The sequence below is a fragment of the Neomonachus schauinslandi genome, chromosome 1, assembly GCF_002201575.2.
Source record: "Neomonachus schauinslandi chromosome 1, ASM220157v2, whole genome shotgun sequence".
Lineage (NCBI taxonomy): Eukaryota > Metazoa > Chordata > Mammalia > Carnivora > Phocidae > Neomonachus > Neomonachus schauinslandi.
The window spans coordinates 181,305,181-181,330,631 of record NC_058403.1 but is presented as its reverse complement, the minus strand read 5'-3'; the positions used below and the strand labels follow the sequence as shown (position 1 = coordinate 181,330,631).

General features: G+C 38.6%; 1 protein-coding gene across 2 annotated transcripts in view; it reads left to right on the top strand.

Annotated features, from left to right (window-relative positions):
- Nucleotides 1-25,451, top strand: part of SLC25A26 (solute carrier family 25 member 26) — a 129,500-nt gene that overhangs the window by 27,395 nt on the left and 76,654 nt on the right. For both annotated transcript variants that reach the window (XM_021695033.2, XM_021695032.1), the window contains exons 4-5: nucleotides 4,578-4,682; nucleotides 6,215-6,262. In XM_021695033.2, coding sequence (XP_021550708.1) covers nucleotides 4,578-4,682; nucleotides 6,215-6,262 — 153 coding nt within the window. The remainder of the gene's footprint in view (nucleotides 1-4,577; nucleotides 4,683-6,214; nucleotides 6,263-25,451) is intronic.

The following is a 25,451-nucleotide window of genomic DNA, read 5'->3' as shown; positions in this document are numbered from 1 at the left end:
ACACCACCTGGCTGACTAGTTGGATTTCAGCTTAGTAGGACCTATTTTGGAATTCTGACCTCCACAATTGTTGAGAGTAAATTTGTGTTATTTTAAGCCTCTGAATGTGTGGTAATTTGTCAGAACAGCAATAGGAAACTAATACAGTTAGCATTAAATGCCAGTCTCCTCCACTGTCAGGTTTTATGTTGGTTGCAATCTGTGCATCTGTCCGTGGGGCCTTTGTCACCTCCTGTGAAGTCATGGCTCATTTCTGTTACGGAAAGGAACAAAAGTGAAAAAGCCATTTAAGGCTTAAGCCTTGTGTAAAATGGTATGAACAACCTTCAGAAACAAAGCCTAAAAGATGATGTAATTATTTTTGTTGAGAAGACTATTAACTTTTGTCCAGAGTCTAGATAATCAAGGACAGTAGTTTTATCAGACAAGAAGACTAATAGCTACAAAAATTAAAAAAATTTTTTTCTAATGCCTATTGGCTATTTATGTAAGTGGAGAGAGTCTTAAAAGTGAGCAGGTATGATGAACTTATGTCCCCTTATCCACGGATAAAATTTAAACCCTAAGGATGGTAAATTAGGAGTTAGAAATTGCTGTTAGGATTATTTTATCACCAGCTGTGATTCCATTTGTAACCAGGAGATGGCAGAATTGACACACAGATGAACTGTTCAGTTATAGGGGTTTTGATTCTAAATGATGGTATTACAGAAAGATATACCCTATATATTAATTTGGAAACCTGCTTCCCAGAATTTTGAAAAGTACACAAAGAATGTAAAATAAAATGCAAGTAAGTAAATTGCGCATTTCAAAAATTTTCAGAGCGTCATGAGGTTTCTCTCCCTCATATTAATTTGCCACATTGGAGTTTACTCTGCCAAGTCAAAAGCAGCCTTTGCTTTGTGATTAAATTTTGGCTGTATTCACCTTATTTAGGTTTCTCCGCTGAACTTACTATAGATTTGCCTGTCTAAACTTGAAGAATTAGCTGATACTAAACCTTGAAAATTTAAGTTTATTATTATTATTTAAGTTTATTATAGTATATAAATACGGTCTTTGATGAGAAATAATTCTGGAGATGATAATCAAAAGATATGGGTTTCACCCTTCCTTCCTAAGCCAAGTAGTGCTCTGACCTTTAATAACTACTGTCTCAGATCTGTATGTATTTAAACATGCTGACAATTGGCTTCTAATATCAGAGGCATATTTACAGGCTGTTGATTAGGTTTCCCGGAGAAAAATAAAAATCAGGTAAGTTATTGTGAGCTGTACTGGTGTAGTTGGGGAAAGGATGTAATGTTAATGGAAGGCACTATCGGTGATGCCCAGTAACCTTGAAGAGCATTTCAGGAGTGAGAGGACAGGGGCGCCTGGGTGGCTTAGTCGGGTAAGCATCTGCCTTCAGCTCAGGTCGTGATCCCAGGGTCCTGGGATCGAGCCCCACGTCGGGCTCCCTGCTTAGTGGGGAGCCTGATTCTCCATCTCCTTCTGCCCCTCCCCCTGCTGTATGTGTTCTCTCTCTCTCTCTCAAATGAATAAAATCTTTAAAAAAAAAAAGTGATACTGTGACTAGCTGCAGTGAGGTATGGAGTTGTGGAAGGTGGCTGTGGCAATGAAAGGTCCAGATATTTAGCAGCATCTCTCTCCCTCTTTCTCCTTTGCCGTCATTCCTTTTTTTTTTTTTTTTTTTAAAGATTTATTTATTTGACAGAGAGAGACACAGCAAGAGAGGGAACACAAGCAGGGGGAGTGGGAGAGGGAGAAGCAGGCTTCCTGCTGAGCAGGGAGCCCGATGCGGGGCTCAATCCCAGGACCCTGGGACCATGACCCAAGCCGAAGGCAGAGGCTTAATGATTCAGCCACCCAGGCGCCCCGTGCCGTCATTCCTTTTACCAAATGGGAGGCCGAAGTTCACTGTAGTTTTTCCCCTTTTCACACACTTAGTCTTATGACCTATAGTTCTGCATCTTGGTGTTTAATAAATACTAAAAGACACTCAGCTCTCCATTGCAAAAATAAATTAAAAAACTTGCCAGGTAAGTGTTTATTTATGTCAAAGAAAAAATCTTGATAGCAGCTTCATTATAATCAATTTTTTTTAAAAGATTTTATTTATTTATTTGACAGAGAGGGACACAGTGAGAGAGGGAACACAAGCAGGGGGAGTGGGAGAGGGAGAAGCAGTCTTCCCACTGAGCAGGGAGCCCGATGTGGGGCTCCATCTCAGGACCCTGGGATCATGCCCTGACCCGAAGGCAGATGCTAAACGACTGAGCCACCCAGGCACCCTATTATAATCAGTTTTTAATCTAAAGTTTATCGTGTTTTTGGTATGTTTAATTCTAATGAAGCCAGTATTGTATTTTAATGTTGATAAAAGAGAGGAACATGTATTTTCTTTATGTAAAACCTTAGTCATTTTGTCTTTTGATAGACCTTTGACATACAAAACACTCTTGGGTTTAATGAAAATGCCACCATTCCTGTGTCATGGATTCATACTGAACCCTAGATTTGTGAAGAAAGAATGCTCTAAAGAATGGATTTACCAAGAGACCCACAGATGACATTATTTCCTTTCCTGGAATCACAGTCCTGTAACGTGTTTTTGTTCTTATGCGGTGAAATACCCTGTTGTGGCTCAAATTCAAATCCAAGAAAGATCAGAGTTAATAGAAAACCGAATCGAAGGAGGCAGCGTTACTGGAGGAAGTAGACAGTGGCTTCTCTCTGCTGCCGAAATGGCCATGCCGCGCAAGTCAGGAGGCCGTGCTAGCTGCTTTGTACCTCTTCAGTTAGTGAGATTGCTTTTCATCCCAGAACCTTTGCAAAGTTCTTGTTTTGCTTCTGTATTTTTAAGAAATAAAAACGTAATGTAAGAACAAGAAGGGTTATGAAGCATGAAGTTCCATAAATATTTATGCCAAGCCACACGAGTAGACAATTCCTATTTTCTTGACATATTGGGGTCGTACTTCACTCTTCACCTCTTGAATTGAAAAATACAAGGAGTTAGTGAAACTTTTCTTTCTTTTCTCTTTCCTTTTTTATTTATTTATTTTCATTTCTTTAATGAGTTTTAGATGCTGGGAGCTCTCCTTTTAGGTTCATGGAAGTTTCAGTGAACTTTGTTTTATGTCCGGTTTATAAGTATGGATTTAAAAGTTTACACACTTATCAAGAGTAACATGATTTATACCCAGTTTTAGGCCTTGGTGGTAAGGTGTTTAATCTGTTTTTTTGTGTGTGTGATTATGTCTAAATTAAAAACAAGTATTTGTCAAGGCTAATAAGTGGGATTGCTTTGAAAAGCATATTTTATTATTTTTAAAGATTTTATTTATTAGAGAGAAGGAGAGGGAGAACACAAGTTGGGGGAGGGTCAGAGGGAGAGGGAGAAGCGGACTCCCCACTGAGCAAAGAGCCCCATGTGGGGCTCCATCCCAGGACCCTGAGTTCATGACCTGAGCTGAAGGCAGATGCTCAACCTACTGAGCTACCCTCAAAAGCATATTTTAAGTTAGCCCTTTCATTTTGTATTCTCCCTCAATTAAAATCTTTCGTCCATAACAGATATATTTACCCTTTGATATTATGTTAAAGAAACTTACCAAGTAGGTAATACCTATTGGTTTTAGAGAATTTAGAAGTGCTGGTAGGCAGAAAAAATAAAATCCCACTTTGTTTTTTCAAGTCTATGTAACTATTTATATAGGTAATCTAATGTTAAGTACAAAGATAAAAATATTTAAAAAATTCTGGAGGGGCACCTGAGTGGCTCAGTTGGTTAAGCAGCCGACTCTTGATTTTAGCTCGGGTCATGGTCTCAGGGTTGTGGGATCGAGCCCTGCATTGGGCTCTGCATTCAGCACAGTCTGCTTGGGATTCTATCTCCCTCTGCCCCTCCCCTTGCTCTCTCTCTCTTAAATAAGTAGGTAAATCTTTTTTAAAAAATTTCTGGAATATTGGTTGTTGACCACTCAGGTGTGAATATGGACCAGTCAGGACCTAAGTCAACTTGAATGCTGGAGCAGGGCCCAAGAGTACGTGGAGTTTCTCCTCAGTTGTTTCATGGCGGTGGTCTGGGGTGCTGGGGTTGGGAGCCTCTTGAGGCTGGGGTTGGTGGTGAAGTAGAAAATGAGTTATAACCAGCTGATGAGCGGTCTTACCTCTATTGATGTGTGCATTATTGACAGTAAAGCAAAAGCCCCTTTGGTTCATTCTTTCAACCTATTTTCATGTGATCACTAGGTGATGCAGTTCTAGGTGTTGGGGATTCAGAATAAGTAAATGTGTTTCTTGCCATTTGAGGGGCTTACAGAGAGATGGGCTTAGCACAACATGCAAAAGGATCAGTACAGGACAAGGGAGGGTAGGTTCTGGGCTGACAAAGTAATGCATGTCCATTAAGGGTCTAAAGTTTTTAAGCTGAAAAAATACCTTTTGACATCTTGCACTGAGCCTGTACATTATCCCTTTTTAACTATAGTTTTTTGCTTATGAAAAGAATTTCAATTTTCGTAGCAGTTACTTCTTTTTTTAGGATGTAATTAAATTATGTATTTTAGGTTGCCTGCCTGATTCGAGTTCCTTCTGAAGTGGTTAAGCAGAGGGCACAGGTATCTGCTTCTTCGAGAACATTTCAGATTTTCTCTAACATCTTATATACAGAGGTGAGATGTGTTTTTAAACTTTTTTTCTTTATTGAGAAAGATTTTATAGTAGCTTTTATGAACATTGTGATTCTTATCCCAGGAGTCTTAGAAGAGACCATAAAGCTAAATTTAATGCCCAATCACAGTACCTTTTTAATACTAAGATTATCTTTGCCTTTTCTTTGTTTTTGAATTTTAATTTTAATTTTTCCCCCCAAATTTCTAAACAGTACATACCAAGTATCACTACTGTGTACATGTCCTACATTGTAATTGTCCTGTAGTAGTTTCAGAATCAGACATGGAATAAATCGTAAAAATGTGAATTAAGATATCATATTAAAATGTTACTACAGAACTTGAGGACCCATGGAAGAGAAGTATAGTAATGGACATAGTGACTAGCATCATAATGTTTATATTAAAATTCCTTTTTTACTTGTTAATGTTACGTTATGGGTCAGAAGTCAGTCTTGCTGGCCCTATTACTAGGGACCATTGAGCTGCTTTTCTTTGTATTTTTTACAGAAGCCTTTTTTTTTTTTTTTTTAAAGATTTTATTTATTTATTTGAGACACAGAGAGAGAGCCTGAGCGGGGGTTGCGGGGAGGCAGAGGGAGAGGGAGAAGCAGGCTCCCCGCTGAGCCAGGAACCTGATGTGGGGCTCGATCCCAGGACCCTGGAATCATGACCTGAGCTGAAGGCAGACGCTTAACCATCTGAGCCACCCAGGCACCCCAGAAGCCTTTTTTTTTTTTTTTTAACAGTAATCAGTCACGTGGAAATTTTCATTGAGTCTAGGTTTTAGAAACGTTATTCTTGGGGCACCTGGGTGGCTCAGTCAGTTAAGCGGCTGCCTTCGGCTCAGGTCATGATCCCAGGGTCCTGAGATCGAGCCCTGCATCGGGCTCCCTGCTCGGTGGAGAGCCTGCTTCTCCCTCTCCCTCTGTCTGCCGCTCTGCCTACTTGTGCTATCTCTGTTAAATAAATAAAAATCTTTAAAAAAAAAGAAAAAAGTTATTCTTCTTAGTGGTCCCTTTGTCACTTAGGTGAGGAGTTACTGAGTATTTAATCATAGGATCATGAGATCAATCCAGTAGAGGGACCCTGTTGTGAGTCATGTGGACAGTTAAGTAAGTCAAGGCTTGTCCAGAGGTATTTATCACTGTGGAGAGACTAATTGCTGATGTCTTCTGATTGAAACTATGAAATACAATTCTGTTTTTATATGAAAGGATGATTGGCATTTTGTGTGCTTTTGCTTTTGGAAATATTTTTAAAGTATCTCAGGTATGATTTTTCAGGAGCAGAAATGTTGAAAACAACTGAAATAGTCTGTTTGATTATTTTAGAGATGTTCCCATGTTAAAGGGAGCTGACCTGAGCCTTTTATACTTGAGTTTATAACCTTTAACCTCCTACGGAACTGTAGTCATTGTGACTGTTTTAAAACTCGACTTCAGAAAAGGTAGATCTGCCTTTTTCAGAATGTCATTCAGAACTCTCTGCTATTCTAACTTTCTGAGCTCTTGGCCTTTTGTTTGTTTCAGGGCATCCAAGGATTGTATCGAGGCTACAAAAGCACAGTTTTAAGAGAGGTAACTCACTTAATTTCCAGTATTGAAGTGCAAAAGAATGATATGAATAAAGTTATTCAGAGAACCTGCTTTAAAAAATTAAAAAGAGAATTTGTGAGCACTTTTTGAAACACTGTTTAGTCTTATCCTGGTTCTTAGATCTAACGAATGGGTAGAATGGGTTTGCTGAAAGAGCAGTCTCCCTGGTCAGAATGGCACCCATCCTGTGGCGTGGTTGTTGCTAGGGTGGCTGAATGTCTGCTTTGGCCAAAATAGTAAGAAACAACTACTAAGGGTAAGATACCAAGTTAATTACCAGAATACACAGAATTAATGAAAACTTAGTAATGAAAGAAGCACTTGAAGAAACAAGTGTCTCAAGAGTCTGTATCGTACAGTCAACTCTTGTCTTCCCGATAACAAGGTACAATGAGCTGGGGCATTCAGTTGGGACTGGGGTGCTGGCCCTGCAGGTGGCCCATGCAGGGTGCCCCCAGCAGCCACTTTATGTCTTGTGACCTCTAACTCTGAAAGTTGGGGATTCAATACATTTCTTTTGCTGTTGAAAAAGCAAAGTGATGTCAGTATCTTCCTGTCGGAAGTATGTTTTACTTTTTCCCCTCACATAGAGGACAGTATTTTGAAGTTCAGAAGTTGATTTATGCAAGATTTATGACAGTCTTCGTCTGGTTTGGGATATAGTTTTCTTTTTTTTTTTTTTTTTTTAAGAGTTTAACTCCTAGGATTTTTTTTTTTCAGCTTTATTGAGATATAATTGACAACTAACTTGTATTTAAAATGTACAGTGTGATGATGATTTGATATATACACATATATATGTATACATATGTATATGTTGTGAAAAGGATTGGCACATAATTTCCTATTAAAGAAAATACAAAGGGGAATCTGCATACCTTTGCTCTGTATTCTTTTTTCTACTTGGAGTTCCCTGGGTGCTAAAATATTTGCATTTATAAAAATGTTTTTAATTTAAATAAATACTGCTATGATTAGCAGAACATTGAAATGTTTTTAATTTAAATAAATACTGCTATGATTAGCAGAACATTGAAATTGTTGGAAATCCCTAGTTTTATTCCCAGGTAGTTTTTGTGTGTTTTGTTTTTTACTATATGCTACAGTCTTTTTTATGAAACACCAGCACTGTTACATGTTATTTAAAGCTTTGATTTCCACAAGGTAACAGCCTTTAGTGTAGTGTGGTATAGTTGATGTAGATCTTTGAAAAACTTCCTTTGAAGGAAAACTGAATGTTTCAAAATTAGTTTATTTGTGTGACGGTGACTTCTGTCTTTCAAAAATATCACCCACACTATATCTTCATTCTGTACTTATTTTCTGATTCACTAAACATGTGTGATTTACTCAGATTTCACCGGGGTACAGCAAACCAGGGGGCACTGAACCTTTTTTGTTTTTCTGAGAGATCCTGAATAAATGAATATATTTACATGCCAGGCATTACTGGTTTTGCATACAAACAGATAAAACACATGGTTACAACGGCATTCTATTCTTTTAAAAATTTGTTTTGACATATGTCACACTAGTAATTAATTTCTAGGCTGCAGTTTTTGCAAGTAGTGTGACCCTACTGAGATGACTTTGTTTACTGAAAATGGCAGTGCTTTGTTGGAAATTTAATTGGGGTCTTCTGCATTATGCGTATTCATAAAAGATCCTTCAGAACTGATTTTAGTTGAAATATTGCTTTTGTACAGATTCTCTGATAGAACGAGAGAAGAATTATCACTGAATGAAACATAGCTTCTTTTCAAAATGAGAAAAATAAGAAGTGATATATCTGCTTTAAACAAAATTTTTACATTATAAATAGTTTCAATTCTTACGTTATTCTGACACCAATATCAAATCTTTTTGCCAAGAGCTTCTTTGATTGTTTCAATAAGAAAATACATTGAAGCCTTAGTGAGAATCACCAGGAAACTTATATGGTTATTCTGTGTACAATTTTTTCTTTAAAACAGGTTTTATCTCCCTAGCGGTAGCCCATTAGAATGAGATTGAAGTTTGAATCCGTGCATTATAAGATAGATTATGTGTATTCTTTAGATTTTGTGAATGCCGTCACGTGTTTTTTATTGCATTTGATGTTTGTGGAGATAGTGTGCTTATCCGTTATGTTCGCTTCAATTATTGTAGTTACTGTGAATTTTGGATGGAGTGTAAGCAAGGTCAACAGATTATACTCTATACCTCAGCCATTCAGTATTCGTTTGTCTCATGATCTTGGATAAATTAAATGCAGCCAAACCCTGAGCTGGAGTGGTGTTATTGTAGTAAGATGGAAATAGGGAGCAAAACTGCAGCTGCTTCCCTAGCTAGACTGATTTCAGAGCATTCATTGTCCTGGAACTTCTCTGGAGAGCAGCCTCATGATCTTGTATGTGAATTAGAAGGACTTCTAAAGAGGAAGAAAGCCGAGAAAGGCAAGATGTTTCAAAAGAAGTAGGAATAAGTTAAGCTCGGCAAATACGCTTTATCCACAGATTCTACTTAGCAGTCATTTTAAGAGCACCTACTGTGTGTTGGGCACCATGCAGAACGTTTCTGCCCTCAAGGATTCACATTCTTGTGGGAAAACGACTAGGAGTAGACACTTCACAGTGCCATAGTGATATGTAGGAACAAAATGTGGCTGAGATGGTGGAGGAAGCAGTGCTTGAATGGTACTCAGTATCTGTTGCATTAATATAAACGAAATGTTGACTTAACTCTGAAGGAGTGGCAGTTAGAAATAATCAAGGAGACAGGCAGATGTAACATCATGAGCGAAGGCACAGTGTGTAAAAGCATCTGTGTACCTTGCTTAGCTCAGCAGCTTTGGAGTTTTCATCCCCTCAGAAGAGGCAAGAGTGATTTCTCTCTACGTCAGGCCAAGTGAGGATGCTGCAGGGAGGCACTCAACCAGGTGAGGTGTTTGCCCAGAGGAGAGGTCGAGCCTCTCCCTGTAGCTGGATGCCTGCCAGGGGACTGGAGTCCAGCACGTGGGAGAAGGCCTTGGAAGAGCCTGGCATGTGTTCCCCCGGAATTTGGAGGCTGAATTACTGGTGTTTGACTCTTGTCTGTGTAAATCTGATGGTAAGAAGGTGGTTGGAGCTGCCTCAGTGGCAGGATGTTGCCATCGTGATCATGAATGACTCCCGGCTTCTCTTTGGTAGATGAGAGCAGCCACTACAGAGAGATGAGATGGGTGAGGATGATCTCCCCCCTCTCCCCACAGCTTTGCTCCCAGGCTTCAATGAAAGCAGGTCTCCCCTCAAACTCTGTGACACGTGCAGTCAGAATCAAGCAGGCCAAACACGTCACTCAGCCTGTTCTGTAAGTTCATCGAAGCGCTGGGTCTGTCCCTGTAGGGCCCCCCCAAATCACCACTGATTGAAAAGTTCACTGGCAGGTAGACAGGGCAGCTTTTCCAGTGTGGTTACCCTTCTTGTCTATCTTATCCCCCTAATGCGCTGGCTGGAAATGAGGACCTCTAGGAATCAAGCCTTGGGAGTGCCCTTCAGCGTCTACTCCAGCTCTGTTGTCTGCCCCTCAGTGTCTTTGCCCCTCAGACTCTTGATACTATATAAATCTCACGTGTGTCTTAGCAGAGACACCCTGTCTTATGTGTTCTGCCATGTGTTTGTTTCTATAGCCAAAATATCTTGGAGGCGATTTTTTTTTTTTTATCACTTCATAAAGATCACCCTCTCATTTTTATGATTGCAGAGTACTCCATTGTGTACACGAGCCATTGGTTATTTAACCAGTTCCTTGTTGGTGGGCATTGCACACATGCTGCAGTGTGTGTTATCGTTCTTACGTCCTTTTGTACACAGTGAGGATGTTTGCAGGTTAAATACCCAAAGTGAGATTGCTTGGCTAACGTGTATGGCATTCATAATTTTGATGTTATGGCCGCATTGCCCTGCATGGAAATACTAGTCGACACTTGTGCTAGCGATGTAGGAGCTCTTCCCCTCTGCCTTACCAACGGTACCAGCAATCTGAGAGGTGAAAACTAATCTCACTCTAGTTTTAAATCTGAGCCTGGGCATATGGATATATATCCAAGAACTGTTTTATTTCCTTAACTGTGAACTGATTGTTTGAATTATGTTAGAGTCCTCGTGAGAATGAGATGGAGCGATCCCTGTGAAGGGCTTTCTACAGAGCCTGTCACATGGGATGCGTTTTGTATGCTTAGTAACCGGAAGGGCTTTTGACAGGGAATAACACCTAAGTGTGAAATGCACCTCTCCCCTGGACCAGCTGTCTGCTCTTGGCAAGTTGTTTAACCTCTCTGAGCCCAAGTTTGCCCATCTGCGCTAGAAACTGTGCATAGACTGTTCTCACTGAACTCTCCCAGCAGTCTTACGAAAGAATATTAGAGCAATATGATTTGCCAGGGGACTCAGATGAAGAAACCTGACTCTAGGTTATAAGGTCCTTGAACAGCCATACAACCTTGATCAGTCTGTATTTAAACATCCGAATGCCATTTCATGATGATGAGTAACAATTGTGTTTCAGTTAGAGGCCAGCTATTGGTATTACTTGTAAAGCTTCTCAGCTACAATTGGAGAGCGTTTTATCCAAATGTCTTGTAGAGGGGAATTTTGTGTTCAGTTAACAAATTGCAACCTGCAGCTGATTTTATATTCACTGGCTACTTCTGTAGGAAAAACAACATAATGGTTATAATAATGTAAAGTTGCCCTAATTGGTGTTTCAGTTGGCTAAAATTACTAATGTAAATATGTTGGAAAAGTTCTTTGATTATTCTCTTTTGGGTCACATTGATAATTTACTGGAATTTATTTCCCAAGTAAGATTATCCATTTAGAGGAAGGCTTTCTTACTGAGATTGCAACACTTGAATGTTTTCCATGGAAAGATGTTTTGAAGCAACTGTAGCTAGAACTTCTGTTACTTATTTAAGGTCCTTCAGCCTGTGTCTGCTTTCATTATAGTAAAAAGAGAAAAACAAACGGTGCTATCTGATAAGAAAGGATGTTTTTCTCCTGGTGTCACTGCTGTGTATCTATCTCTGCGTATGTTTATGTGAAATTGTTTTCTTTGATTTCCTTCTTTCTCTTGTGGTTTGTCCTTACCTTTCAGTTCTGTTGGGCCTTGTGTAGTCAGACGCCATATGAATTTGCCTTGGAAAGGGCTGTTGGATTTTTGCCTCTCTGTAGCATGCACAGGCTGTAGCATAATGCCTTCCAAAAAATTAGCACTCAGTAAATATTTGTTGGTTTTTCCATTCCTTTAAGTCTGATTAATTTTTACTCAGATGCTGCTGGACAACTTGACCACTTTAGAATGCTGAGGCTGTTCTAGAGGGACTGGGAATTAGGCAGGGTGGTGGCTCAGCCTTTCGATACACTCCATTATAAGAGCTTTGCTTTAGATAGTTGACAAAATGCCAAAGAGTATATAGTTTTCTAAGATTTCATTCTTCTTAAACCTTGAAAAAAATCTTTTTTATAAGACTGGTTTCATCAGAAAAATATTAATTGCTGTAATAATTTACTTATTTTCCACATCTGAGTAATTCCACTGAAAAGGAAAAAGGTGATTATAAATCTTTCCAAACTTTGAATGTGAAATTGTTTTTCGCTTAAAATCGAATGCAAACATATTGAACCCTGTTTTAATCCTACATAATTCATTTTATTAACTATGACCAAACAGAACATCTGTTAAAATTCCATAATGTTAGCTTCATGGGAAAAGAAAAAAAATGTTTGCTTTTGGAATTTTTCCATTGTTTTATTGTCCAGGCTTTCAGTAAATGTGTAACGGGACATTCTTATTAATGGGAATATTAAACAAATGAAAATGAAAATACCCCCTTTAATCACAGAGGTTTATAAAAATGAGTTCCTTAATTGCATTTACATTATTATAACTTTATACTGTAGAGATGTCCTATGAAGAATGAGTGATGATTCATTCTTTGAGAACCTTAAATTATTACTCCTCAAATAAGGATTTTAGCCTGCAGTTTTTCATCATATCTTAAATAAACAAACATTTTCAGAAAGAACAATTTAGTGGAATTATCTTAATATAGAAAAATTACTCTAGCCCTTCAGTGCATATTTTCTCATATTTTGTTTACAAGAAACCAGCTGCTATTTACTTTTCTCATTCTTTGGACACATTTCCTTTGCTCTGTGCAGTTTGGAAAATGCTGCCTGTTTCCATTGTCGCATGGTGGCCATGCTGTCCTGAAGGGATACCAGTTCCTGTGTATAGGGCTTACTGGGATGTAAATGCAGTATCCTGACTCTTCCATGTACGCACATAAGAAAGCTACTGGTTAAAGGTGGAAATGATCTCTTAATTTTTCATTTTAATTGTTAATATCATAAGCCATTATGTTGAAGGACCTCTGTCTTTGTGTTTTTCATCCTATATGAAATATCCTCTTCATCTTTGTATGTCAGTGTAGATTGCATTTAGGCTATAAATAACAGAAAATCTGACTACATTGGCTGTAGCACATAAGGGTTTTTTTCCCCTCCCTCTATAACAAGAAATATGTAGTCAGTTAAGTCTGAGGCTGGTATACTGGTTAAATGAGAGCGTACGGGAAACTGGCCCTTTCATTCTACTTGGTTGACCTTAATACTCTGGCTGATTTACTCATGGTCACAAAATGGCTGCTCCATTTTAGGCATCATGGCCCCCTTCTAAGCATGAAGAATGGGGAAGGGCTGGAGGCAGTACTAGCCTGTCATTTTGTGTACTTGGAAAACAAAAGCTTTCTGGGACCAGGTGTCTTAGTGCCTTCCTGAGTTGAATGGGGAGTGGGAAGTTAAGTGTGTATGGAGCTTTTCTGTGTAGGAGGTGAAGCCAGGCAAACGGGGTTGGGACTGCTGTTACTGAATCGCCCTGCAGTGTCTGCTATATTCTGGCCTCTCACGTTTTTCTAGCTCAAGTTCCATTTCTTCAGAAAGGAAACCATTTCATACACCTCCCACTTCATCCCATACTTGGGTACCCTCTGAAGGACCACAGAAGGTCCAGAAGGTCCAGAACACTTGTCTGGACCACAGTTTTTGGAGATTTAATTCTGTTCTGTAAACTGTAATGTCTGTTCTTATTCTTTTTGCTACCTTTGTTTTTTTGGGGCACCATTGTGGAAGCTCTTCTTTAAAAATCACGTGGTGGAGGCGCCTGGGTGGCTCAGTTGGTTAAGCAACTGCCTTCGGCTCAGGTCATGAATCTGGAGTCCCGGGATCGAGCCCCGCGTCGGCTCCCTGCTCAGCGGGGGGTCTGCTTCTCCATCTGACCCTTCCCCTCTCATGCTCTCTGTCTCCCATTCTCTCTCAGATAAATAAATAAAATCTTAAAAAAAAAAAAATCACATGGTGGTCCCTTTGTAATTCTGAATTGTAATTCTGAAAACAAGAGTTTACTTCAAAGTTACTTATTTTTTATACAGTTTCAATTTTAAAGTTAAGATCTCAGAATACCTCTGTTGAAATATGTAGGTAGACACTTTCCTTAAAAATATATATAAATCACTGGGGCACCTGGGTGGCTCAGTCGTTAAGCGTCTGCCTTCGGCTTAGGTCATGATCTCAGGGTTCTGGGATCGAGCCCCACATCGGGCTCCCTGCTCGGTGGGAAGCCTGCTTCTCCCTCTCCCACTCCCCCTGCTTGTGTTCCCTCTCTCACTGTCTCTCTCTCTCTCTCTGTCAAATAAATAAATAAGATCTTAAAATATATATATATATATATCTATAGACCACAATTGAAATAATAGCTTACTTACCCTGTTCCACTCGTGGTACTAAGTTCTTCACATGCATTTCCTTCCTTCCTTCCTTCCTTCCTTCCTTCTTTTCTCTCTCTCTCTCTCCTTCCTTCCTTCCTTTCTCTCTCTTTCTTCCTTTTTTAAAAAAGATTTTATTTATTTGAGAGAGAGAGAGTGAGCGCACAAGCAGGGGGAGAGGGAAAGGGAGAAGCAGGCTTTCTGCTGATCAGGGAGCCCGATGCGAGAACTGATCCCAGAACTCTGGGATCCTGATCTCAGCAGAAGGCAGATGCTTAACCAACTGAGCCACCCACATGCCCCCATATGCAGTATTTCATATACTGCATATAATCCTCCCAATAACCTAAAACATCCCTACTTTGTAGAAACTGAGGTTTACTAAGTTTGTAGTTCACTCAAAGTCTTAGATCCAGTAAGGGAGGGAACCAAGGACTTGAGAGCCCATGATCTGAATCCCTGTGGTCAGCTGTACATTTTGCACTTTATATGCAAATAAATTTTTCTAAGGTGGAAAATATTTCAAGTTAGTAGTATTTTTCTTTGATTCTTATACCTTTAAGTAGGCACTAGTGCCAGGAGTTTGGGGAAAATAGGTTCTCCGCAACCAGGAGCCTACAAGACTTTAAAAGAAAAGAGGACTAAGCCTAGAGAATCTGCTTTGATAGAGATGCTCATAAAGGATGGTGGCTCACAAGTGTGTATTATCCCATATGTCTGCATGATTAGCTCTTACCCGTCAGGTGGTAGTTCACATGTCCCTTCTCTGAGGGGCCTACTGTGACCTCTGTAGCTGAAATGCACCTGCCCCAGCCCCAAGCACTCACTTGGTACCCTAGCTTTGCACCCTTATCTGCAATAATCTTCTTGTTTATAAACTTATTACCTGCCTCCCTCCCCTAACAAAAATATATGCACTGTGAGGGCAAGTGCCTGTTGTTTGTTTTGTTTTTTTCTGTTAACACCTAGACGAGTGCTTGACATGTAGTGCACTCAGAAAATACTTAATGGACAAATCAATGACTTAATCATACTTGCTTCTTAGAAGTAGACTGGTTTTAAAGTACTTAGGTATTTAAAATCTCTAGCAGATGCTCAGACTAAGTTGGATTTGGCAAGAGTTGTGGAATCCTCACTTAATTCCCAGGCAAGGTAGTGGTTTTCTGCCATATAAATTTTCTGCACTTCAAATGAAGTTAATTTTCTTCTTGTCTTTTACCATATATCCTGGTATATTGTGCCTTCCACAAATAGCTTTTATTCTGATTTTGTCATTTCTAGTTAAGCGTTTTTGCAATGAATATTTCATGTATTTAAAACACTTTTTCAGATGATGTAGGAAGTAGCAAACAACTTATTCATGAAGAAAATCCTTCACCAGATATAGGCAAATTACATACACTGAACACTGTGGGTCAGAAGTTACTCCTGAGATTCTGAGTAGTGTATAATATCTTACTGTCTGAATGAACATTATCTTATAAGGAGTATTAAGGAACAATATTAAGAAAACCAAGTTTGAAGGAAAAATCTAGAATTTTTATGTGTAATTCAGGTTTGTCGTTGAAGGGAACCATTTAAAGGACTTATTGAAAACGATTGTGTGTTTGACTGCCTGGTTGCACATTACCTTGGGATCATATGATGTTAGTTACAGTTTGAATTCTGATAATTTACATATATTTTTCTAAGCTGTAGCTGAAACTCTAGGGTGTTTGCCTGTTTTATGGATCAGTAAGCTGAGGCAGACCTGGAAGCAGAGGCCATGCCTGTGTGATCCAAAGCCTGCGTTGGTTACACTCTGCTTCCTGCTCGTGTTTTGCAGATAAATTCAGTGTTCATTCCTCTTGGAATTTTTTGGTAAATCAGGAAAATAAAGTGATTTGAAACAAATCTGTTGGATTGAAGTGGAGCACGATTTCTGAGGGTTAGGATTCTGAAATGTAGAAATGGAACCGTATATACAAGTAGAATACAACCAGATGCTTCTAAATTGGAACTAATATGGTTTCAACATCCTTCATCCAGTGTTTGTGAAGATGGCTTACAAATGCTTTGACTGATTTCAGACTCTGTCCTCTTTTCTTCCATGGGCTTCAGCATGTGTTCTGAGAAAACAACACAGTAGCGGGAAAAAGTTGATCATCTTTGGCATAGAAATGATTTTGGTATTTGGCTAAGTAATTAACAGATAATTTATTGACTAGTGGAAAAGGAGAAAGTGGCCAGAGAGAAGGCTGTTTCTTTTCCTTTGTGAAAACACTTGGCTTTTTAAATTGAGTTTGCCGATATAGAAGTTGTATTCTAGAATAACACACTAGAGGGTGCACAACGCCTGTGTTTTAAATGTTGGTGGCAGAAACTTCATTACATGAATTTGGAAAGCTCCTGAGGTGATTACCCTGGTACCTTTAAAAACCGTTCAAATTAGGAAATGAAAATCCAAGCATAATAGTGTTTTCCAATCCAAGGTTCCTAAGTAAATAAATTTGTTTTATCTTTTGATAAATGTATGCACAGATTTTAATTTGGGTTCGAAGTTTTAAAATTTTTGTCATGGAAAAATGTAAAGATACACAAAAATAGGTGAGTAAAATGAATCTCTCTGGGCCCATCACTCAGCTACAACAAGTATCCACTCTTGGCCAATTTTGTTTCATCTGTACTCAGACCCAACCCCTCCCCTTCCATTATTTTGAAGCAAATATTACACATTACCTTATTTTATTCAAAAATATCTCATTATGCATCCAACTTTACAGTTGGAAAACCTGAAAGATGCTACCTGATTCAAGTGACTGAGGTTAGCAGCATCACTAACAAGATATATTGACTTCCAACACCCCCAATATGATGCACCAAGAAGAGCACAAAATCACTACTTTGATCTTCTGCCCAAAAAAGTGCACCATCTGAACCTGATCATGAGAAAATATCAGACAAACTGAAATGGAGAGGCTTTATACAAAATTGTCAAGGTCTTGAAAAATAAAGATGAAGGAACTGTCAAACGTAGCAGGAGACACAAGTGAGTGCAGTGTGGGATGCTGGACTGGACTCTGGAACAGAAAGGGTAGTAGGGAAGAAAACGGGTGAAATTCAAGTAAGGTGTAGAGTTTAGCTACTAGTGTAGCTGAAATACTAGTAGCTGGTTTTGATGACCATGCTCTGGTTATTTAAGTTGTTAACATCAGGGGAAGCTGGCTGTGGGGTATACGTGAACTCCCTGTACTATGTTAGTGACTTGTATGAATGTCTGGAAATTATTTTAAAAAAATAGAAAGCTGAAACGTAAAGAATGCTAGAAAGACATTGTATGAAATACTTTATTTTTTAAATGATCTTCTAGAATAAGGACAAGTTAAACTTAAAACTTATGCTTTCATTTTTTATCTTTACCCAAGTAATGCTACATGGAATTGCTAACAAGTCCAACAGTGCGGAATGTAGGCTGAGAAGCAAGTCTCCTGTCTTCCTTCTCCATTCCAGTCTCACTCTCTAGAGATAACCTTTTTCAACTGTTTCTGTGCTTAGTTCATCTTATTACATTCATATTTCTGGAAAATATATTTAAACATTTGTTTCTTAATTTGTCAGTCTTAGATACAATCTATTGAATCTTTGGAATGAAATATGTGGTTTAGCTTGCTTTATGCTCCTCCCCAAACATACCTCATTCTAGCATTCCGGTTACATAAATTTTACTTTGGTTATTTTAGAAACTTTAAGTCATGTATTTGTGTCTGTTTTTTTTATCCGACAGACTTTCAGCATCTTGTAACTTTCTGTTTATGAGTTGAGGTTGTTACTTCTTTTTGCCACCAAACCCTCTTTGACTTTAGAATTCCACTTTCTGGAATGACTCTCCCACTGCACTTTACTCCAGTTGGTCAAGTTGCCTGTCAGTTTCACCCTGTCCTTCGTCCACAGTCACTTCTTCCATGATTTTTTTCTGGATTGATTTTCAAAGTTGAACACGGTGAACGGTTAGTATTATTTGAGACTTCACAGAGGATCACCTGTCCAAGTAGTATGCTGGGGTTGTATAGTTGACCTTCAAAGGAATGTGGGTGTTAAGAGTGCTGTTGCCCTGTGCAGTGGGAAATGTGCATATAACTTTAGACTCTCCCAAAACTCAACTACTGATAGCCTGCTGTTGACCAGGAGCCTTACTGATAACACAAACAGTCAATTAACACATATCTTATTTATTACGTGTTTTATGTATTACACTTTTTTAAAGAAAGTAAGAGAAAAAAATGTTAAGAAAATCTAAGGGTGAGAAAATACATTTAAAGTACTGTACTGTATATATATTAAAAAAAAACTGCATGTAAGTGGGACCAATGCAGTTTAAACCTGTGTTGTTCAAGGGTCAACTGCATTTCCTTTTTTTTTTTAAATTTCTTTTTTTAAGATTTTATTTATTTGAGAGAGAGAAAGAGAACAAGCCCGGGGAGGGGGGAGAGGCAGAGGGAGAAGCAGACTCTCCACTGAGTAGGGAGCCTGACGCAGGGCTCGATCCCAGGACTCTGGGATCATGACCTGAGCCAAAAGCAGACGCTTAACTGACTGAGCCACCCAGGCGCCCCCATCAGTTGCTATAGTTTATCTCGTATTTTAATTTGCTGAACATTTGGGGCATGAACTTTCTGTTTTTCTACTTGAGGTTTCTAATTGTTTCTTTGGGGGTGGGGTTGCATTATTTACCTTTTTCATATATTGAAGTGTGACAACCTCAAAATCTTTTTGTTTTTTGTACTGACTTTCTTTTTCCCTTGGGAAGATTGGAAACTTCCATCATTCTGTCCTCACCTGGTGTGGTCACTCACCGTGTCTGGACTTTGCACTGCCTTCCTGGGTTGGATTTGCTGCTTCCTGGGGGTGTTAGAGCATAGTGGTTCTGGGTTTGGGCTTTGGAGCCAGACTGCTTGGGTTCCACCACAGCTCTCCCTCTGACAGGCTTACATCCCTGGGGCCTTACTATCCTCATCTAATGAAAAGCATGATGAATCATTTGTTTAAGGCCTTTATTTTATCCTGATTTTTTGGTCATGTAACTATTAGTAACTATTTATCAGTCCCTAATACAATTTACAAAAGTACTTACAGCATTTGGTGATAACCATTCATAAGGATTCTTTGGGCTCAAGTGTGTTTCCTCGATTTTTTTTTTTTTTTAAGTAGGAGGGAATTATGTCATTGAACTAGGATTCTTAGAGAAGCATTTTGATCTTATCGGTTTAGTGTGGATCCTAATTATATTTGGGAGGTAAGTGATTATGTTTGGTGTAGGAGTCTTTTAAACTGATACCAAGTATTCTAATAAAGCTCCCTTATACCTTGATCCACGTGTTATGAATCTTCCCTGTTGTTTATCTGTGTTTATCCATCTCTCTCTTTGGGAGAATGGAATAATAGCCAAGTAAAAATCACTTTGGAGGGGCTTCTGGGTCACTCAGTTGGTTAAATGTCTGCCTCTTGGTTTCGGCTCCGGTCATGATCTCATGGGTTGTGGGATCTAGCCCTGCATGGGCCTCTGTGCTCAGCGGCGAGTCTGCTTGAAGATTTTCTCCCTCTGTCCCTTTCCCCACTTATGTGCACACACGTTCTTTTCACATGCTGCTCGCTCTCTCTCTAAAATAAATAAATCTTAAAAAAAAAAATCACTTCAGAATGAAGTTTATTGTTCTTTATAGGGTAAATTAAGTATGTCTTTGGCCTGGTAGAAGGTATCAGTAATGTCTGTGCTTAAAAGAGACTGTGATATGTCTTCTCTTGAGCAACCAAGATCTTATGAAAGTTACACTTTTTGCCAATTATCTGTTGGTTCACACAGTTGTTTACAAAGGTTCTTTTCTTCATCCCCACAGACATTGAATGTGAATTTGAAAAAAAAAAAATTGTATGTTGTGTGTGTAGATAATACATCTCAACCATTAAGTTTTGGACTAGTTTCGACCAAGTGAAAACATGAAACAAAGGGCCTGGTGCAAGTATAGTAACCTCTTGGTAAGTAGTGAGTTGTCACTATCTTATAAGCCATTTTATGAACTAACAGATATTTGCCTATTTAATACCACTGGGAAAACTGACACTCAGTGGTGTAAGTAACTTGGTCTGTGTTAAATAACACAATTCATAGAGGGCAGAGTTGGGCTCTGAATTCTTTGAAAACTGACAGTGGTGTAAGTAACTTGGTCTGTGTTAAATAACACAATTCATAGAGGGCAGAGTTGGGCTCTGAATTCTTTAAACACTTATGCTCTTTTTATAACAATGTATATATTTCTTTTTCTTTGTTAGGAGTGTGAATGAGTAGGTTTTAGAGTGAATAGTAGCACCTTTTTCTTTTCTTCTTCCTCTCCCACTTTTTCTTTTGAAAAACTACAATTTATGGAAAAGTTAAAATATGTATTCTTTCCCCAGGATTCAGTGATGAACATTTTGCCTTATCTGCCTTAGCCTTCTTTTTCTATTTTTTTCCTGAAACATTTTAAGTGGGTAGCAGATATCTGATACTTCATCATTAAATATTTATTTTATGTCTCCTAGGAAGGGAGTCATGGTTGATCTCAAGGTTGTGAGATTAAGCCCCGTGTTGGGCTCCATACTGGGCGTGGTGCCTGCTTAAGATTCCCTCTCCCTCTGCCCCTCCACCTAAAAAAAAAAAAAAAAAAAAAGAATGGAGATATGCTTCTCTTTTTATTTTATTTATTTATTTATTTATTTTCATCTGTACCTGGGGGATTTTTAAAAAATTTTTTATTGTTATGTTAATCACCATACATTACATCATCAGTTTTTGATGTAGTGTTCCATGATTCATTGTTTGTGCATAACACCCAGTGCTCCATTCAGTACGTGCCCTCTTTAATACCCATCACCAGGCTAACCCATCCTCCCACCCCCCTCCCCTCTAGAACCCTCAGTTTGTTTTTCAGAGTCCATCGTCTCTCATGGTTCATCTCCCCCTCCGATTTCCCCCCTTTCATTCTTCCCCTCCTGCTATCTTCTTCTTCTTTTTTTTTTTCTTAACATATTATTGCATTATTTGTTTCAGAGGTACAGATCTGAGATTCAACAGTCTTGCACAATTCACATATGCTTCTCTTTTTAAAAAAATTTTATTTTTTTGAGTTGGGGGAGGGGCAGAGGGAGAGAGAGAATCTCAAGCCGACTTCCCAGTGAGCCCAATGCTGGGATTGATCTCCATGACCCCGAGATAATGACCTGAAGCCGAAACCAGGAGTCCAGTGCTTAACCGACTGAGCCACCAAGGTGTCCCTAGTTGTGCTTCTCTTAACTATCATACCATTATCATACCCAAGAAATTTAACATTAATATGTTAATTATGGGTGCCTGGGTGGCTCAGTTGGTTAAGCGACTGCCTTCGGCTCAGGTCATGATCCTGGAGTTCTGGGATCGAGTCCCACGTCGGGCTCCCTGCTCAGCAGGGAGTCTGCCTCTCTCTTTCTCATGCTCTCTATCTCATTCTCTCTCTCAAATAAATAAATAAAATCTTTAAGAAAAAAAAATTTCTAATATGTTAATTATGATCTCATTAATTACCTAATATATGATGAGTTTTATAATACTCATTGTTGTCCCAATAATAAAAGTTTATAACTTTTTTCTCCAGTATCCAGTAAAGGATCACACACTGCATTTGGTTGTTAGGTTTCCCCAACCTTTTTTTTTCTTCCCCCTTGACGTTGACATTATTGTAGAGTTGTTCTATAAACAGCCCCATAATCTGGATTGTCTCATTTCCTTGTGATGAGACTCTGGTTGAAAATTTGTGTGTGTGTACTTGGATACTGCATGGATGGTGTTGGGTGCTTCATCTTGCATTATATGAAGAGACACATGATGTCCCCCCAGTTGGTGAAGCTAAGTTTAGTCATTTGATTAAGTTGGTGTTCTCTAGTTTTCTGTCTAAAGGTTCAGTTCTCTTTTGTTCCTAAGAAGTAATCTATGGGGTAATATTTTGAGACTGTGTGATTATCCTATTCCCCAATAATCTTTCACCCAATAGTTATAACATCTGTGGATGCTTCTTGCCTGAAGCATTTATTATGTTGGTGATTGCAAAATGATGATTTTCCTAATACTATCATTTTTCTCTGAATTTGTTAGCTGGCAGTCTTATGTAATGAAGCTTTCCTTTTCTACTCCTCTTTCGCCCCTCTCCAGCTTCAGCTCTTTTTAAAAATGGCCATATGGACTCTTGGTTTTTTTTTGTTTTTTTTTTTTAACCGCTTCATTGAGATATAGCATGTACCATATAAGTCATTCATTTAAAATGATAATTCATTGCAATCTATTTTATTCATAGATATGTGAAACCATCACAATAGTCATGGATTCTTTTTTATTCAATAACTATAAGCCATTAGCATTATTCTTTTCTGATTCTCAAACTGTCCCAAATTTGGCCAGTGAGAGCCTCTTCAAGCCCACTACTCTGTTCTCAGGATATCCCCCCCCCCCATTAATCTTGAAGAACTTCCTTATTGTTGTAACAGGGTGTCCTGGTCCTGTAATGAGCCCCCTTTCTAAGGAGCCCTTGATTGCTTTTAGTAGGGACTGATATTTAGAAACCGAGATGTTGACTTTAGGTGTATTATTGCATCTAGGCATTTTTATTGGACAAAGTTTTTTTGTTTTTTTAATGAAATACATTATTTTTATACGTCCTTCCCACTTCCCTATATTTATTTCAGGCAAGAACAACAACTAGTTACTGTTTATTTTTTAAGTTGCCATATTGTTAGAATTGACTTTATTGGTGTACAGAGGTATAAATTTGAATACATGTGTCCATTCATATAACCACCAGCACAGTCAGGGTGCAAAACATTTCCATCATCCCTAAAACTCCCTTGTCCTGTCTCTTTTTTTGTAGTCCTATGCATGTCCTTACCAGTAATCCCTGTCAGTGACTGATGTGTTTTATTTATTTATTTTTTTTTAAAGATTTTATTTATTTATTTGAGAGAGAGAATGAGAGACAGAGAGCATGAGAGGGAGGAAGGTCAGAGGGAGAAGCAGACTCCCTGCCGAGCAGGGAGCCCGATGCGGGACTCGATCCCGGGACTCCAGGATCATGACCTGAGCCGAAGGCAGTCGCTTAACCAACTGAGCCACCCAGGTGCCCAGTGACTGATGTGTTTTACATCACTGTAGTTTTTTCTTGGTGAGAATGTTATTTAAACGGAATCATACAATATACAACCTTTAAGACTAGTTTCTGTCACCCAGCATAATGCCTTTGAGAGTCAACCCAATCATTGCCTGTATCTACAGTTTGTTCTTTTTAATTATTCCATTGTTTGGATACACCACAGTTAGTTTATCCATTGACCCATCCAAGGATACTTGAATTCTTTCCAGTTTGGGGCCATTATGAAAAGAATTGTTATCAATATTCTTGTATAGGTTTTTGTTTGAACATAAGTTCCATTTCTCTAGGGTAGATAATCATGAATGGGATTGCTGGTAAATCAGAAATGGGATCGATGGTAAGTTTTTGGTAACTTTATAAGAAGTTTATGTAGTGGCTCTACAATTTTGCATTCCCACTAGTAATATATGCTCTCAGTCATCAATACTTGTTTTTGGCAGGATTTTAGCCATTCTAATAGGTGCCTAATGATATTTCATAATGGTTTTAATTTTCATTTTCTATTGGCTAATGATACTGAACATCTTTTCATGTGTATATTTGCTGTCCTTATTCTTTGGTGAAGTATCTTTTCAAGGTTTTTTTTTTTTTTTTGCCCATTTTTTAATTGGGTTGTTTCTTATTGTAATGTTTTGAAAATATTTTATGTTTGGGATGCTTGTCCATTGTCACTTATATTATTTTGCAGATATTTTCTGATAATCTATAGCTTGTATTTTCGTTCCCTGAACAGTATTATTCACAAAATAAAAGCTTTTAAATTTTGGCAAAGTCCAGTTTATTAATTTTTTTCTTTTATGAATTGTGCTTTGGGTGTCAGGTCTTAGAACTCTCCCCAACTCCCAAGTCATGAAGGTTTTCTCCTATGTTTTCTTTTCTTTTTTAAAGATTTTATTATTCGAGAGAGAGAAAGAGAGAGAGAGCATGAGCAGGGGGAAGGGTATAGGGAGAGGGAGAAGCAGACTCCCCGCTCTGCAGGGAGCCAGATCTGGGGCTCCATCCCAGGACCCTGAGATCATGACCCAAGCCGAAGGCAGATGCTTAACCAGCCGAGCCACCCTGGCGCCCCTCTCTGTTTTCTTATAGAAGTTTTACAGTTTTATGTTTGACATTGACATCTATGATTCATTTTGAATTGATTTTTACTTAAGGGGTGAGGTTTAGGTCAGTGTTTGTTATTTTGCATATGGATGTCCTCTTCCAACAGCATTTGTTGGACATACTGTCTTTTCTCCATTGGAATGCTTTTGCACCTTTGTGAAAAATCAGTTGGCCATATTTGTGTGGGTCTATACCTAGAACAAATTTGTATTGGTTTCTTGCTATGTGTCATCAAAGTCTTTGTTTTTCTTTTCCTACTCAAGTATTTGTGTTCATATTTTTGACCACCATCTTGAAAGATGGTGTTTTGATTTTCAAAGACATTTCCCTTTGTTTCTTTCTTTAACTGAGAGGAAGAGCTGTCTAAGGAAACTCCTGAAGCCTACATGTCTTCCATTGTTTTTTTTCCCCCTAAGACATTGTCTAACCTCCCCCCCCCCCAAAAAAAAAAACTGTTAGGAAAGACTGACTTAAGAACATTCCAGGGCGCCTGGGTGGCTCAGTTGGTTAAGCAACTGCCTTCGGCTCAGGTCATGATTCTGGAGTCCCAGGATCAAGTCCCGCATCGGGCTCCCTGCTCAGCGAGGAGCCTGCTTCTCCCTCTGACCCTCCCCCCTCTCATGTATTCTCTCTCATTCTCGCTCTCTCAAATGAATAAATAAATCTTAAAAAAAAAAATTAAAAAAAAAGAACATTCCAAAACTTTTAAGTATCTTTTACCTTTTTCTTTCATTTTTTGAAGAACAACCTACTTTTTCTTAATCTACCTTTAGTATGTATGCATCAGTGGGATAGAAGCTCACTTCTCTTCCAACTTTGATTTAGCATATGGTTAGTGTCACTTCCTTACATAGATTGGGCCACTAGTTTTTTTTTTTTTTAATTGCTGTTACATTGCCATATAGTATAAATAATGTTGACATTTATTGCTTGAAGAAGGCAGAGGTGCTGTGTATTTTATTTTGTCCAAGCATGAAGCATCTTTCTTTGAAAGTTGTCCTCTTTACAATGTCCTGTAAAATACAAGACCTCACATGACTTACTAAGATCACTCTGCTTATTTTGGTGAAGATAAACCTAGAACCAGACTCTGTGACTCTTA